This window comes from Lucilia cuprina, chromosome 5 (genome assembly GCF_022045245.1).
Source record: "Lucilia cuprina isolate Lc7/37 chromosome 5, ASM2204524v1, whole genome shotgun sequence".
Classification (NCBI taxonomy): Eukaryota; Metazoa; Arthropoda; class Insecta; order Diptera; family Calliphoridae; genus Lucilia; species Lucilia cuprina.
Window position 1 is genome coordinate 57,265,746 of NC_060953.1, and position 17,067 is coordinate 57,282,812.

The following is a 17,067-nucleotide window of genomic DNA, read 5'->3' on the forward strand; positions in this document are numbered from 1 at the left end:
ATAATTAATTACAAATCGATAATTAACTCATTTAAATCACTTCTCTTTTTGAGAGACCCTGTTCCATAGTCTTTGTTAGAGTATTCTGCATTCTATTCTACATTTCAATTCGAATCGAAATTTTCTATGTTGGCAAACCTTGGTATTCAATATTTCGATTCAAAGTTCCGCCAATAAAATAATCACCCCTCTTCTGCTTTTTTCAATCTAAATTCCACTATTTTATGAATTTAGAATCAAGTCAAACTTTTCAGTTGTAATTCACCTCTGAATTGGAGAACAACTCTTGCCTCATAGTTTTTATCTCTTAAGGACGGTTAGGCTTGATTTTGTTGCTGGGCTTTCGACAGAATTACTTCTCACCCCCGCACTAATTTAATGCACTACTTCATATAACTGTTTCTAAGTTATGCGTTGTCTTCGTTTAACGCGTGCTTTCGTTTTACCTTAAAGTGAGGTTATGTTTTTAACTCATGATATAACCTTGTGGAAACCATTTAAACTCGATTATATACTGGTGGAGACCATTAAAACTCTAAAACTTATTTCTGGTGGAGACCAGACTTTTTATGAAATTAAGTTCGGATGCTCCAACTTCCTATATGAAAGTATAGGTCGTTTGGTGGGGTTTTCTTCGGACAAACCCAAAAAAAGTCAAACTTCTCAGAAATTCTTATCACCAAAAAATCAATTTCACTAAATTTAATAAATACTTTAATTCGTCTTTTCCACATAAGTTCCGGATTTTCATCAAAATTCGAAATCTGTTTTTAATAAAGTTTAGCTTTTTTAACAACCTTTTGTCGTTTTCTTTTTTTTTTCAAAATCACTACCGACTTTTTCGCTAAAGTTGTTATTTTTCACTAAAATTTTATGTTTTCACTAAAATTTTACGTTTTATTTGAAAAATATGACATTTTCACCTAAATTTCACTAAAATTATATTTGAAATCTCAGTTTTCACTAAAAGTACTGCTATTTTATTTAAATTTCACTTTTTGACAAAACATTTTTGAATTTTCTTTACAATGTCACATTTTTCACTCAAAGCTGAGTGAATATCTTCGATATTTCGATTTTATTATTTTTCTAGTTTTAAAGTTTAACAAGAATAACTAATTTCTAAGTATGAGCTAAACTAGTCTCCAGAATATTGAGAGTAGTCCACGCTATAGTGCAGATTATAGAAACGAAACTAATTCGGACGATTTACTTGATTTAACACCAGACTTAAGACTAGACTACTGTAATGAATAATTTCACTTTTTGACAAAAAAAATTTAAATTTTCTTTACAATTTCACATTTTTCACTCAAAGCTGAGTGAATATCTTCGATATTTCGATTTGTAATTATCTAGATAAATAACTTCGTTTTCGTCACAAAATTTACTTTTTTTAAATTCATTCGATTCATTAATAACTACGATAGTAATCGAATCAAAAGCAAAATATTTTAATATGTCTTTTAAAATAAAATTGTACTTATTTTTATTTCTTAAAATCACTTTGACTATTTTTTATACTTTTATTTAGTTTGACAATAGTTTACACCAAAATCGCATAAAATTAACAATTCTTTCTTTTATAAACCCAAAAATAAAAGAAATTATTCCATAACAAAGAAAAACATTCAGTTTTAAATTATAAACATTTTATTATAGATTTTTTTTTTGTAAGTTAATCTTAAACATGTCTCACAAACAATTGATTATGTGTTATATATGTATGTATATAAATTTATTAAAAAATGTTGACATAAATCGTTCAATTATGAAGATTTATATTTCAAAATTTCGTTTACATTACATTCTTTATTTTCCATTGATAATTTTAAGTTAAATAAAAACTGTGCAATATGTTCATAATACAAATTTTATTTATTTAGAGATTTCGTTCAAAACAACTTTAAAGTAAAAAAAAAAAAACAAAAATATATGATTGTTTTAGTAGTTTCATTACAAAGAAGCCACTAGATAAAGGTGGGCTTATATAACAATGTAATAACATAGATTTAATTGAAAAATATAAAACAAACATAAGCAATGAAACAAATAAGATTAATGCGTTTAAAGTTGTTGTAATGTATTTAATTTAAGGCTTCTTTTATCATCAGTTTTTTTCAGTTACATTTTTGTGTGTTTAAGTACAAATTACAATAGCAAAGCATTTTATTAATATTTGTTCTTATTTTTTTTTTTTTTGTTAAATACTATAATACGTTTTCTTTTTTTACTAATAAATATGCCTCTCTGTTGTAATTTGCTTAGGGAACTTAATACATTTTTTTTCGTTACATTTAAAAGCAAACATTTTGGTTGTTTTTTTGTTACTAATTAACTAACTTAAAAGCTTATTATACGACGAGCTTACTACTTTGTTGTTCCATTATTGTTGATATAGGAGTTATGCCAAATAAACTGCCAGTGAATGAAAGTAGTACGGAATAGTTGAAATACCAAAAAAGTATAAATAATACTGCAAATATCACATCTTTATTTGATATTTTAATTTCCAGTTAGAGATGTTTATAAACCGATGAAGAAATATCATATAAAATAAACAGAAATAGAATAGCAATTAATTAATACATAGTACATATGTACAGTTGCGTTCAAAATAATAGTTGTGAAAATTTAAAAAAATTTTGTATATAAATTTTTTAGTGAAAGATTTAGATTTTTTATTAAGTATTTTTATTAATTTATTTAACTTGTTCTCTAATTTTTATTATCGTTATTTTAAATATTGAAGAAATTTATATAAAATAATATATATATTTTTTTAAATTTATATACAAAATATATTGTTCAAAATAATAGGAGTATTCGATTTAAGTTCAACTATTTTTAAAATAAAAACAAAAACGAAAGCACTTTCATCTAAAATATTATTAATTAATGTGTGGCAGTACAACATCAGTTATTTGTGTAAAGATTTTATTTAGAATTTGGGTATGTGAGTCTCTGGAACTGTCTTTCCGACATTAAGTTCCATTATCAAGCCTCTCAAAGCTTGATGACGCATGTCGTGGCCGGTTATCAACAAATATGCAGTAATTTATTCAGAAAGCTTTAAAAGATGTTATACGCAAGGTCTTTTAACGTTTTGATTTAAAATCAGTAAGTTGACAACCATGTAATGGCCTACTTCCTATGGAACGAGCTTCCATCAATATTAGAATCAATAATGTTTTTATACGACAACACCGCCATTTTATTAAATTTGTTTATTGGAAATATGAGAGCATATCTTGGGCTAATATGTGTTTCTATAACATTTGCGTTACGATACCATTTTTTAGACCATTCCCTTATTGTCGAGACCCATCATGAATAGTTCCTATTATACAACTTCTTTGAAAGTTGGTTAGAGCTTAATATTTTGCGATTAATGGACTTCCAATATATTTCTGAATTCTTTTATTGTTTTACAAATATAATATGTTGTCGTATTCATGCATTAAACCTCTAAATGTGTTTCTTTGGCAAACTTAATGGGTTTCACTATATGCTTTATGGTCTGCAATTATATTTTTTTAAAAAAGATTTGTTTAAAAATTAATCTGAACTAAATGAATATTGATCACGATGTTTAATAACTACAATATGTCTTAGTTTCACTAAGTTGGGGCGCTCTAATGGAAGCTCTTGTAATTTTTGAATGAAATGTTTATTTTTTATGAGTGATTTAAAAATTTTTGGTTTCCTAAAGTATTCAAAAAGTCTTTTAATGAAATTACCATCAGCATTTTCATATTTTGTTCGCGATATTTTGATAATTTTCAAGATATTTGAAAAGATTTCATTTTCGTCAATTCTGACATTTTCTTTCAGGATTTTAAATAAAATAATTGTGAACTGAGCTCAAAATCATTAAAATATAACAGTTTTGTATCATATTTTAAATAATTACAACGAATAAAGGAAATTAATCTAACTTAGTTTAGATATTATACGATACTCCTATTTTTTTTGAACAGTCGTAATCCGAAATGGATTTCGAAAAAAGTGAATACCAAAAAAAACTAATGAACCTATTTACAAAATTTTATTTGTTTTGTATTTTAGACACTTAACAAATAAATATCGTGAAAAAATATTTGATTTCTGTAAATCTTTCTTTTTTAAATTAAGCTGTACAATTATTTTTAAGTCTCACTCCTATTTTTTTGAACACAGCTGTATATGTGTATTTGCATAAGCAGTATAAAAACATTAAAATGTGTAAATGTATTAGATATTGTGTGATCGAAATTGCAAATTTTTGTTAAAAGTAAAGAAACACTTGATTTTGTCAAGAATATTTATATGAATAGGTCAATTAAATAAGTTAAAAAGTATTTTATTTAAAAATCGTAAATTTCAATTCATTTTCTAGTTTTAAAGTTTAACAAGAATAACTAATTTCTAAGTATGAGCTAAACTAGTCTCCAGAATATTGAGAGTAGTCCACGCTATAGTGCAGATTATAGAAACGAAACTAATTCGGACGATTTACCTGCTTTAAGACCAGACTTAAGACTAGACTACTGTAATGAATAAAATTCAAACTTCAAACTATATACTAAATCCAGACTTAAGACTAGACTACTGTGATGATTAAAGATGAAACTAAAGACTAGATATAATACAGACTAAACGTACTACAGATTAGATTACACATAATACTATAGTCCCGACTATATACTATTGTGTTTTCTGTACTTTTAATACATTTTTGTATAAATTTGTACATTATTTTTATTAAAACATTGTGAAAACCACAACAAAATCAATTTCACCGTTGAAATAGGTATATAAACATGTTTTGTTAACATTTTAACAAACAACGCATGATAAATTGAGTCTCAAGTACTCGGGGGACATGCTCAATGCTGGTGAATCACCATAAGTGTGTCCACATTTTGATTAAATCAAGTTATTAACAAAACGATATCGAATGTTTATAGAAGCCTATAGTACTTACGTATTGTTATGCGTTCCCATTTCTCCACCATGTATAATTCGGTGACCATTAAATAGCGAAACCACCAATAATTGCAAAAATCTATTATATTTTGTAGCATTTTTTTTGTTTTTAACTTTTTAACCACAAAAGTTTTAGCTTTATATAAATGGCCAATAATTGCTCAATATATATTTGTAAAGTATTGTTTAAATTTTAATTAATTGCTTGTATTTTGATAAGAATTATTAAAAACAATAAACTAGATTAAATACACTCATAGAATAGTGTTAGAGAATGAAAGATAAAAAAATTAACAGCAGCAACAACATCTGTCAGAAAAGGCAGAGCCCCAAAATATAGAGTTGTCAATTTAGTGATTTTTGTATTATCATTAAAGTAAAGATTTATAAGGTAAAATATATGTATGTTAAAAAAAACTTATTTTAATAATTTTGTTACAAAATTTATTTAGTATATATATTTTTAAAGAACTATGTGTGATTTATAAAGCTTCCATAGCAATAATTTAAAAAATTTTTATTTGGAATGTAGTTTTTAATATAAAGTAGACAGCATTGCAAGCAACATATGGGTATTTTGCGACTAAGATGCCACACCTTTTAATGTATTTTGTAAACAAGATTTATTGTGAATGATTTTAAATGTTATACAGTATTTGGCAACTCTTAATATAGCAACTGTCAATTGATTCATCGTTGACATCCTGAACAATACAAAGCAAAAGCAGAATTTTTGTTCTTTTTTACTGTGCATCTGTTAATAAATTTGTAAAAAACAATGAGTGGTGAACAAGTTAAGGATTCAAAAATGAATGAAAAACTCATAGCAGAGTTTCAACAGCTTCGCAATGAGCAAAGAAACTTGGTCAACAATCTAAATACATTGGAAATGGATCTTAAAGAACACAAGTAAGAAGCCAAAACATAACCTCAATTTGTTTGATATATTGTCTTGAAAACTATAAAAATCCTTTTTTTTTTTTGCTTCTACTCTAGAACTGTGATAGACACCCTTAAAACTGTGGATCCTGATCGTAAATGTTTTCGTCTAATTGGCGGTGTTTTGTGTGAACGTACCGTTAAAGAAGTCTTACCTCAACTAGTAGAAAATAAGGATTTTATTGAGAAAACCATAACACTGGTCACAGATGATTTAACCAAAAAAGGATTACAAATCAATAAATTCAAGGAGGAACATAATATTAGAATACGTGGTGAACAGTTGGCCGGTGCAGATGGTCAAAAGTCGCAAGCAGATGAAAAGAAATCAGAAAATCGTAATGTATTAGTATCTAACTGAAGAACCTCCAAAATATAAACAAAATACAAAAAAAAAAGAAAAACACGTAGTGGAAGTGAACTTAACAATGTTTAAAGTGTCGGGGTAGAAAGACACCTGGTACTTATTTAACATAATTTCTTTAAATTATTGAAGCAATCACTTTTTGTTTTTCATAAAATGGCCTCAATTATAAAAGTCATATTTGCAAAAGAATTATAATTTATTTTATGTTTATTAGTTTATAAAACTAATATGTTAAAAAAAAATATATTAACTTGAATAAAAAAAAAACAAAATTAACACAATATACATAGGTATATCTTCTGGTTTGAAATCTTGATTGTGAAATGACAATGATGGCCAGACTATAGATTAACACAATATACATAGGTATATCTTCTGGTTTGAAATCTTGATTGTGAAATGACAATGATGGCCAGACTATAGATTAGATTGAAGTCTAGATTATAGCCCAGGCTATAGACTAGACAATAGTACAAATTTTAAAATAGACTGAAATTTAATTGAAATACCCAATAACCTACACATTATAGAATATGTAACATCTTATACTATATTAGACTATATTGTAGTCTAGACAATGAATTAAACATTCCAGGCCATAGTTTAGATTATAGACTAGACTGTACCCAAGATTTTAGACTAGACATTAAACTGTTAAAACAATTATAATAAATACTTCGATTAGTTTCAATATTCTTTTACTTCATTCCATTTTATTAAAAAAAAACAAATATTCTATTAATAAATTATCAGGCCTATTATAAGTAATAATTTCCCGGTTAATCTGTTACCTCTCCTATACATAAAACATGTAAAAGGGAATAAATAATAGGGAAATATTGTTCATAATCGGCTTGTATATATATTTATATTCTTAAATTTAACTTCTCTTAAAATCACCTCTTTGACCACCAGACTTAGACATTAATTTTATTTCCTTTATAATCATATCGTGCGTTATTGCTTTACACATATCGTAAACGGTGAGAGCAGCCACCGAAACTGCAGTTAAAGCTTCCATTTCAACTCCCGTTTGGCCGCAACAGCGTACCGTTGCATCTAATATAACCATATGATTTTCTAAATCTAATTTAGCATTCACTTTAACCGATGTTATGGTGATATTATGACATAAAGGTATTAGATCAGAGGTTCGTTTAGCACCTAAAATACCAGCCAATTGAGCTACACTTAAGACATCTCCTTTCTTAAGATTGTTCGAATGTATGAGTTGGGCAACAGCAGGACCTACATATATCTGAGCCATTGCTTGTGCATTACGTGTTGTTACTGGCTTTTCCGATACATCAACCATAGACGCTTTACCGGTGGTAGCATCAACATGGGTAAGATTTTTACGGTCAGTACAGTAGTTATGTGTTGGTAGGTCAACTACTCTGTGTTGGTTGCTGTTGAAGGTGTTTGCTAATAACATTGTATTAGTTAAGGATGATGATAATGGTGTTATTTTATTGACCATTTTTAAATGATGGTGATGAGAATTAATAGAAATAGCTGTAGAAGAGAAATTTTATTAATCATTTTTTGTCAAATATTGTTTCTTAAATTACCCACCTTATTTGCGGATGTTTAGTTTTATCCACCTATTAAGATCATTGGACGATTTTCCATTTGTGACAGATTTAACATGCCTATAAATAATGGATTTTATTCTGTTGTTAAAACAAATACAAAATCTTCCAATGATTTTTTTCTTTATTTAAAAATTTAACAGTTTTAGAGTTTTCAAAACCAACTGTTAAGCCTTTAAACTTATTTGTTATTAAAACTTATACATACCTGCATGTTGTTTCTTTTTCCTTTTAACAGCCGCCGATATCAATGCTACTAAATCATCCTCGGAACATTGACTTCTAATGGCATCTCTTAGGGATATTTCTTTATTGCCAAAAAGACACACTTTCAAATTACCATCTGCTGTCAAACGTAAACGATTACAGGAGCCACAAAAATGCTCCGTCATCGATGTAATAAAACCTACTTGACCCTGATAACCTGGTACTTTATAAGCTTTAGACGTATCATTTGGACCATTTTCCAAAGCCTCAAATTCTGGCCATTTATCACGTATAATTTTTAAAGTATCCTGATAGCTTAACAATTTATCGGTTTGCCATTTATTACCCATAAAGGGCATGTATTCTATAAAACGTATATCCACATTACGATCGCGTGTAAACTCAACAAAATCACAAATTTCATCCTCATTGAAATTGCGCATGAGAACACAATTTATTTTGGGTTTATAGCCCAATTGTATGGCCAAATCTATGCCGGCTATAACACGTTCCCAACCACGACGTCGTGTTATCTCTTCGAAACGTTTCGGCTTTAAGGTATCCAAACTAATGTTGATGGCATCTAGACCGGCTTTTTGCATGGGCACCAATAGTCGTGTTAACACTAAGGCATTTGTGGTAATGCCTACATTTTCTAAATTTGGTATTTGCTTAAGTTTGCCTAAAGTATAAAAAGAACTTAAATTAAGAAATATTATTTAGATAACTTTTAAACAACTAACCTATAATTTCAACAATATCTTTTCGTACTGTGGGCTCTCCACCAGTTAAACGTATTTTTCTTACACCTTGCTCCACAAATAAACGTGCTAAATAGTAAATTTCTTCTGTAGTTAAAAGATTGTTTTTTTGTTGCAAAGGAACACCTTCAGCAGGCATACAGTATTTACCTAGGATTCAAAGATTTTTTAGGGTTATTATTATTAATATAAAACAGTCTTAAGCTAAGAGTTTTAAAACAATTTCGAATATAACACAAAAAGATTATACTTTTAGAGTTTTCTACAATATTAAGGGTGAGTTTTTCTGATAAAGATAATCTTCATTCTTTGGTTAAACCTGGTTTATTATATGTTTCGTGTTTTTCAGTTATCAATAAAGTTACTTATTATCTTAGTTTAACTGAGTGTTATTGGCCAATTAAACTTAAGTTATAAGTGAGAAAACACAATTAACAAAAACAATAAAACAATGATTTCGCTAGAACAAAAACTTAATATTTTAAGTAAATTGCAATTTTCTGATTTGTTTTGTTTTATTTATTATTGTTTTAAATGTTTATTTAATATTTTTTCCAAAAATTTCCATTTTACAAAAGTATTGTTTGCAAAAAACAGCTGTTCATTGTTTGTTTTTATGTGAAAAGTTGGCAATACTAACAAAGTTAACTGAGCTTAAATCTAGAACTGAAAAACACAATCATCGGTTAAAGGTCCGCCTAAATTTGTTACGAGTTTAATATAACAGCAAGTAAAGCCTAGTTTAACTGAGGAGTAAGAAACCCGCCCTAAATGTAGAAACATTAAGGGCAAGTTTCTTACTACTCAGTTAAACAAAGCTTAACTTGCTGTTAGATTAAACTCGGAACAAATTTAGGTGGACTTTAAACGAGGATTGTGTTTTTGAGTTATGGATTTAGGTTCAGTTAACTTTGTTAGTATTGCCAACTTTTCACTCAGAAACATAAACATTGAACAGCTGTTTTTTGCAAATATTATTTTTGTAAAATAATTTTATTTGGAAAAATGTTTTTTGTTTATCTATAATATTTTTTTGATTTTTTAAACTACAGAATAAATTGAATGATACTTTACCTTTTGTAAATAGCATTCTGATTGAATGAATTACCAGAAATTTAAACATTCCGTTACTTTTTTGGATTTTTTTTAAAGCGGAGACAAATTTAATAAACTCAGCAGAAGACATTTATTATACCCTACACCACTATAGTGGGGAGGGTATTATACGTTTGTGCTGATGTTTGTAACATACAAAAATATTGGTCCAATACCAACCTTAAAGTATATCGATCGATTCATCATCATTTTTTGAGTCGATTAAGACATGTCCGTCCGTCCGTCCGTCTGTCCGGCTGGCTGTCCACGTAAACCTTGTGCGCAAGGTACAGGCCGCAATTTTCAAGATAATTTGATGAAATTTGGACCAAGCATGTTTTTTGGCACAGAGACGAAGCCTATTGGTTGAAATCGGTCCATTATTTCACCTAGCCCCCATACAACCGTACCTCCCGATTTGAACTTTTTATGCCATAATTACGTCAAATATTCTATTATCTCTCTAAAAGTTGGTATAAATGATACTGCAGATTTTCGTAAGGATTGGCCCTTATTTGACCCTAGCCCCCATACAAACCCCCCTTCAAAAAATGTCTTAAACGTCTAAAATTGACTTGTAACCATTTGTATCGCAATGAAACTCAACAAAACTAAATGTTATTTAAAAATATATCCTTTTCCCAAATTTACCGAGGATCGGCCTATATTTGACCTATATAAAGCCTCATTTAGAAATTTTGTTTTTTTATCAATAAATTGCTTAAATATTTTGGAATAATATTCAACATAAAAGTTTCTTTATAAAAAGTGAAAATTTTAAAAATATACTCATGGTGTAGGGTATTATATGGTCGGCCATGCCCGACTATACTTTCCTGCTTGTTTTATTAAAAATCATTCCATGAAAGTGTTTTCCAATTAGAAAACAACTGACTACATTGTTGACTCAATGTTCGGGGAGAACAGTTTTTATGTAAAACCTATTTATATTAAAAAAATTTCTAAAATAATCAACAAACAAATACAATATAAATGCAACAGTCATTTGATATCGACTTAAGTAGTTAATTACGAAATTTAATATTTTTTTTTGTTTTACAATTGAACAACAAATATCATCATACTACCCTATCTCAAACATGTTAAGTTAATTGATTTGTATGAACAACTAATACATTTCTATAACTATCTCTACTTACAGCGTAAATTGCAGCGTTCGGTTAATGAAATTCTCAAATATGTATGATAACGTCCAAATCTATCTGTTAATGTTGAATTTTTTAGCAGGTTAGGGGTTATCGGAGAAGGTACATTGGTCTAAAAAAAAATCGAAAAGAAAACTATTGAAATACAATAACAATAACTCAATTATTTTTTCAAATAGAAAATTATTATCTAGATTTTATACCTTTGCATGGTCATGCTCTTGTTGTTTGGTTGTTGTTGTTGGTTTGTGAACGGGTTGTAGTTTTAAAGTTGATTTGGTGGAAAAAAAGTAACTGCCACTTGTTGTTAAAGAAAATAATGATGATGATGATAAAGTGGGTAATTTGTTGCAAATGTCAGCTGTTTTAATTTTTAGGCCACGTTGTAGAAAAGAAGACATTTTTTCGACTTTTTTATGGACAATTCTTTAATAATTATTGCAAATTTAACAGATGTTTAAATATTAACTTAATCCTCCTTCTTCTCCTCTTCAACTTGTGTATTGTTTATGCCTTAAATTTTTCTTAAAAAATGTTTGTTTTAACGACCAATCCCAATTATAAAATCGTTTAACATTTTATTTAATAATTTAATAGATTACAACATACCTGTTGTCTGGGCTGGATATTTTGATAAGAATTTGTTTTTATTTAAATCTTTTAAATATTTACGTGTTTAGTATTTGTGATGATTACAAAACAATTTGTTAATATTTCTTTAATCAACCAACCGGCAACGATGTGTGACCGCGACCACATTAGAAGAGAGTATTTTGTCAACTAAATAATAATAATAATAAAAGTTGTTGTCTATCTATCTACCACATCGCACTGAAATGTGTATCAGATAGACAGACCCCAAGTTAATCAAACAACGTGAGGGGTATGTATTTGTATATAAATTTAGTATTTTATTATTTATTCACAGCTGTATTCATAAACGTTTGTTAATTTAGATTTAATATAATCTTTAAAACCATTACTTAGGGCGGGTTTCTTACTCATCAGTTGAACTAGGCTTAGCTTGCTGTTAGATTAATCTCGGAACAAATTTAGGCGGACATTAACCGATTATTGTGTTTTTAAGTTTTAGATTTAAGCTCAGTTAACTTTGTTAGTATTGCCAACTTTTCACTCAAAAACATAAACAATGAAAAGCTGTTTTTTGCAAACAATACCTTCGTAAAATGGAAAATTTTGGAAAAATGTTAAATAAACATTTAAAACAATAATTAATAAAACAAGACAAATCAGAAAATTGCAATTTACTTAAAATATTATGTTTTTGTTCTTCCGAAATCATTGTTTTATTGTTTTTGTTAATTATGTTATCTCACTTATAATTTGAGTTTAATTGGCCAATTACACTCAGTTAAACTAAGATAATAAGTAACTTTACTGATAGCTGAAAAACACGAAACATATATTAAACCAGGTTTAACCAAAGAATGAAGATTATCTTTATCAGAAAAACTCGCCCTTAGAGAACAAGATTAATAAAATTAGATAATAAGTTTGGAAATTATACTTTGAGAAAAAATTAAAAAAATCTAAATCAACATTAATTTTGAAGCATTTTTAATATCATATTAATGACTAAAACTGCTCTTTTTTCAAAAGTTTTAAAAATTTCTAAATAATTTTTCCAAAAAAATACCAAAAAGATTTTATTGAGAATTGCCTAAATATACCAATAATAAATTTTTATGAATACAACTGTTACTAAATGAATTGACAGAAAATGAAATAACATAACAAACTGATAAGTAAGAGATTTCATATGTACTTGTATCAAAAAAGAGAAACATATTAAGAGAGAAGTTAAGTACAAAGTGGTAACAAAAAAGTGCTTTTCATAATATTTTTAGTGTTTTTAAACTAACATAAATAACATATATATAGAATAACAATGAAGTAAGTTTAACCGCCTCATTTATAAATAAGAAAATAAAGTTATAAGCAATTTTGCGTTTTACAAATAATCTCAAAATTCAATCAAAAGGTGTTTTAACGATGTTATAGGCGATTTTAGATTTTACGAGTTTCTAGGTAAAAAATCCATTTTGGAAGGAAAGTATGGGTGATCACAAAATAAGCTCCTTTTTCAATTTAAATGCGTTTTAACGAAATTATAAGCGATTTTAAATTTTACAAGTTTCTTAATAAAAAAATCGATTTTGGAAGGAGTGTATGGGTGATCACAAAATAAGCTTATATTTCAATTTTAATGCTTTTTAACGAAGTTATAAGCGATTTTAGATTTAACAAGTTTCTAGGTAAAAAAATTCATTTTGGAAGGAGTGTATTGGTGATCACAAATTAAGCTCCTTTTTCAATTTTAATGCGTTTTAACGAAGTTATAAGCGATTATCGATTTTACAAGTTTCTAAATAAAAAAATCGATTTTGGAAGGAAAGTATGGGTGATCACAAAATAAGCTTAGATGTCAATTTTAATGAAGTTATAAGCGATTTTAGATTTTACAAGTTTCTAGATCAAAAAATCTATTTTGGAAGGAAAGTATGGGTGATCACAAATTAAGCTCCTTTTTCAATTTAAAGGCGTTTTAACGAAGTTATAAGCGATTTTAGGTTTTACAAGTTTGTAGGTCAAAAAGTCGATTTTTTAAGGAACGTATGGGTGATCACAAAAAAAGATCCTTTTTTATTTTAAAGGTGTTTTGACGAAGTTATAAGCGATTTTAGATTTTACAAGTTCTCGGTCAAAAAATCGATTTTTGAAGGAAAGTATGTGTGATCACAAAATAAGCTCCTTTTTCAATTTTAAGGTGTTTTAACGAAGTTATAAGCGATTTTAGATTTTACATGTGTCTCAGCCAAAAAAATCGATTTTTGAAGGAAAGTATGTGTGATCACAAAGTAAGTTCCTTTTTTAATTTTAATGCGTTTTAACGAAGTTATAAGCGATTTTAGGTTTTACAAGTTTGTAGGCCAAAAAATCGATTTTTGAAGGAAAGTATGTATGATCACAAAATAAGCTCCTTTTTCAATTTAATGCTGTTTTAACGAAGTTATAAGCGATTTTAGATTTTACATGTGTCTCAGCCAAAAAATCGATTTTTGAAGGAAATTATGGGTGATAACAAAATAAGCTCCTTTTTCAATTTAAAGGTGTTTTAACGAAGTTATAAGCGATTTTAGATTTTACAAGTTTCTCGGTCAAAAAATCGAATTTTAAAGGAAAGAATGTGTGATCACAAAATAAGCTCCTTTTTCAATTTAAAAGTGTTTTAACGAAGTTATAGGCGATTTTAGATTTTACAAGTTTGTAGGTCAAAAAATCGAGTTTTGAGGGAAAGTATGGGTGATCACAAAATAGGCTCCTTTTTCAATTTAAAGGTGTTTTAACGCAGTTATAAGCGATTTTAAGTTTTACAAGTTTGTAGGTCAAAAAATCAATTTTTGAAGGAAAGTATGGGTGATCACAAATTAAGCTCCTTTTTCAATTTTAATACGTTTTAACGAAGTTATAAGCGATTTTAGATTTTACATGTGTCTCAGCCAAAAAATCGATTTTTGAAGGAAAGTATGGGTGATCACAAAATAAGTTTCTTTTTTAATTTAAATGCGTTTTAACGAAGTTATAAGCGATTTTAGATTTTACGAGTTTCTCAGTCAAAAAATCGAGTTTTGAAGGAAAGTATGGGTGATCACAAATTAAGCTTCTTTTTCAATTTAATGGTGTTTTAACGAAGTTGTAACCGATTTTAGCTTTTACAAGTTTCTAGGTCAAAACATCGAGTTTTGAAGGAAAGTATGGGTGATCACAATATAAGTTTCTTTTTCAATTTAAATGCGTTTGAACGAAGTTATAAGCGATTTTAGATTTTACAAGTTTCTAGATCAAAAAATCCATTTTGGAAGGAAAGTATGGTTGATCACAAATTAAGCTCCTTTTTCAATTTTAACGCGTTTTAACGAAGTTATAAGCGACTTTAGGTTTTTCAAGTTTGTAGGTCATAAAGTCGATTTTTGAAGGAAAGTATGGGTGATCACAAAATAAGCTCCTTTTTCAATTTAAAGGTGTTTTGACGAAGTTATAAGCAATTTTAGATTTTACAAGTTTCTCGGTCAAAAATAGATTTTTGAAGGAAAATATGAGTGATCACAAAATAAGCTTTTTTTCAATTTAAAGGTGTTTTGATGAAGTTATAAGCGATTTTAGTTTTTAAAAGGTTCTACGTCAAAAACTTGATTTTTGAAGAAAGGATGGGTGATTAAAAATTAAGTTTTTTTTAATTTCAATGTGTTTAAACGGACATATAAGCGATTTTAGATTTTACAAGTTTCTAGGTCAAAAACTAGATTTTTGAAGGAAATTATGGGTGATCACAAAATAAGCTCCTTTTTCAATTTAAAGGTGTTTTAACGAAGTTATAAGCGATTTTAGATTTTACAAGTTTCTATGTCAAAAAACAATTTTTGAAGGAAAGTATGTGTGATCACAAAATAAGCTCCTTTTTCAATTTAAAGGTGTTTTAAAGAAGTTATAAGCGATTTCAGATTTTACAAGTTTCTCGGTCCAAAAATCGGGTTTTGAAGGAAAGTATAGTGATCGCAAAATAAGCTCCTTTTTTAATTTAAAGGTGTTTTAACGAAGTTATAAGCGATTTTAGGTTTTACAAGTTTGTTTGTCAAAAAATCGATTTTTGAAGGAAAGTATGGGTGATCACAAAATAAGCTACTTTTTCAATTTAAAGGTGTTTTAACGAAGTTATAAGCGATTTTAGATTTTACATGTGTCTCAGCCAAAAAATCGATTTTTGAAGGAAAGTATGGGTGATCACAAAGTAAGCTCCTTTTTTAATTTTAATGCGTTTTAACGAAGTTATAAGCGATTTTAGGTTTTACAAGTTTGTAGGCCAAAAAATCGATTTTTGAAGGAAAGTATGTGTGATCACAGAATAAGCTTCTTTTTCAATTTAAAGGTGTTTTAACGAAGTTATAAGCGATTTTAGATTTTACATGTGTCTCAGCCAAAAAATCGATTTTAAAGGAAAGAATGTGTGATCACAAAATAAGCTCCTTTTTCAATTTAAAGGTGTTTTAACGAAGTTATAAGCGATTTTAGATTTTACAAGTTTCTCGGTCAAAAAATCGAGTTTTGAGGGAAAGTATGGGTGATCACAAAATAGGCTCCTTTTTCAATTTAAAGGTGTTTTAACGCAGTTATATGCGATTTTAAGTTTTACAAGTTTGTAGGTCAAAAAATCAATTTTTCAAGGAAAGTATGGGTGATCACAAATTAAGCTCCTTTTTCAATTTTAATGCGTTTTAACGAAGTTATAAGCGATTTCAGATTTTACAAGTTTCTAGATCAAAAAATCCATTTTGGAAGGAAAGTATGGGTGATCACAAATTAAGCTCCTTTTTCAATTTTAATACGTTTTAACGAAGTTATAAGCGATTTTAGATTTTACATTTGTCTCAGCCTAAAAATCGATTTTTGAAGGAAAGTATGGGCGATCACAAAATAAGCTCCTTTTTCAATTTAAATGTGTTTTGACGAAGTTATAAGTATGGGTGATCACAAAATAAGCTCCTTTTTCAATTTAAAGGTGTTTTAACGAAGTTATAAGCGATTTTAGATTTTAAAAGATTCTAGGTTTTAACGAAGTTAGAATCGATTTTAGATTTTACATGTGTCTCAGCCAAAAAATCGATTTTTGAAGGAAAGTATGGGTGATTACAAAATAAGCTCCTTTTGCAATTTAAAGGCGTTTTAACGAAGTTATAAGCGATTTTAGATTTTACGTGTTTCTCAGCCAAAAAATCGATTTTTGAAGGAAAGTATAGGTGATCACAATATAAGCTCCTTTTTCAATTTAAAGGTGTTTTAACGAAGTTATAAGCGATTTTAGATTTTACATGTGTCTCAGCCAAAAAATCGATTTTTGAAGGAAAGTATGGGTGATCACAAAGTAAGCTCCTTTTTCAATTTAATGGCGTTTT

The 17,067-nt window shown here is 28.0% G+C and overlaps 4 protein-coding genes across 5 annotated transcripts in view; 1 reads left to right on the top strand and 3 right to left on the bottom strand.

Moving 5' to 3' along the window:
- Window positions 1-1,630: 1,630 nt before the first annotated feature.
- Window positions 1,631-5,313, bottom strand: LOC111682796. Its single transcript, XM_023444782.2, has 2 exons — window positions 4,967-5,313; window positions 1,631-2,491 (listed from the first exon to the last, which is right to left on the bottom strand). Exons 1-2 carry the CDS (start codon window positions 5,064-5,066, stop codon window positions 2,355-2,357), a joined length of 237 nt encoding a protein of 78 aa, XP_023300550.1. The 5' UTR covers window positions 5,067-5,313; the 3' UTR covers window positions 1,631-2,354.
- A 330-nt stretch (window positions 5,314-5,643) lies between these two features.
- On the top strand, window positions 5,644-6,567 carry LOC111682795 (probable prefoldin subunit 2). The gene is made up of 2 exons (XM_023444781.2): window positions 5,644-5,877; window positions 5,965-6,567. Exons 1-2 carry the CDS (start codon window positions 5,747-5,749, stop codon window positions 6,266-6,268), a joined length of 435 nt encoding a protein of 144 aa, XP_023300549.1. The 5' UTR covers window positions 5,644-5,746; the 3' UTR covers window positions 6,269-6,567.
- A 388-nt stretch (window positions 6,568-6,955) lies between these two features.
- Window positions 6,956-11,843, bottom strand: LOC111682787 (molybdenum cofactor biosynthesis protein 1). Of its 2 annotated transcripts, none has more exons than XM_023444773.2 (6): window positions 11,705-11,843; window positions 11,299-11,608; window positions 11,090-11,207; window positions 8,817-8,984; window positions 8,075-8,755; window positions 6,956-7,789 (listed from the first exon to the last, which is right to left on the bottom strand). In XM_023444773.2, exons 2-6 carry the CDS (start codon window positions 11,494-11,496, stop codon window positions 7,155-7,157), a joined length of 1,800 nt encoding a protein of 599 aa, XP_023300541.2. In that variant the 5' UTR covers window positions 11,497-11,608; window positions 11,705-11,843; the 3' UTR covers window positions 6,956-7,154. The 2 variants fall into 2 exon arrangements, with proteins under 2 accessions (XP_023300541.2, XP_046807841.1); XM_046951885.1 differs by lacking the exon at window positions 11,705-11,843 and adding an exon at window positions 7,850-7,926 and having other exon boundaries at window positions 7,647-7,789; window positions 11,299-11,496.
- The window catches only part of LOC111683781 (protein suppressor of underreplication), a 20,798-nt gene continuing 15,435 nt past the window's right edge, over window positions 11,705-17,067 (bottom strand). The window contains exon 5 of the mRNA XM_046951884.1: window positions 11,705-11,875. Within this exon, the coding sequence (XP_046807840.1) occupies window positions 11,814-11,875 (62 nt within the window). The 3' untranslated portion in view covers window positions 11,705-11,813. The remainder of the gene's footprint in view (window positions 11,876-17,067) is intronic.

Bases quoted from the DNA above. Each gene is read 5' to 3' on its own strand.
- LOC111682795 (XM_023444781.2), top strand. From the start codon at position 5,747: ATGAGTGGTGAACAAGTTAAGGATTCAAAAATGAATGAAAAACTCATA. The intron at 5,878-5,964 runs GTAAGAAGCCAA...CTTCTACTCTAG, and splicing joins ATGGATCTTAAAGAACACAA to AACTGTGATAGACACCCTTA.
- LOC111682787 (XM_023444773.2), bottom strand. From the start codon at position 11,496: ATGTCTTCTTTTCTACAACGTGGCCTAAAAATTAAAACAGCTGACATT. The intron at 11,208-11,298 runs GTATAAAATCTA...ATTTTTTTTTAG, and splicing joins AAGAGCATGACCATGCAAAG to ACCAATGTACCTTCTCCGAT. The intron at 8,985-11,089 runs GTAAGTAGAGAT...TTTGAATCCTAG, and splicing joins CGAACGCTGCAATTTACGCT to GTAAATACTGTATGCCTGCT.
- LOC111682796 (XM_023444782.2), bottom strand. From the start codon at position 5,066: ATGCTACAAAATATAATAGATTTTTGCAATTATTGGTGGTTTCGCTAT. The intron at 2,492-4,966 runs GTAAGTACTATA...TATCAAATAAAG, and splicing joins ATGGGAACGCATAACAATAC to ATGTGATATTTGCAGTATTA.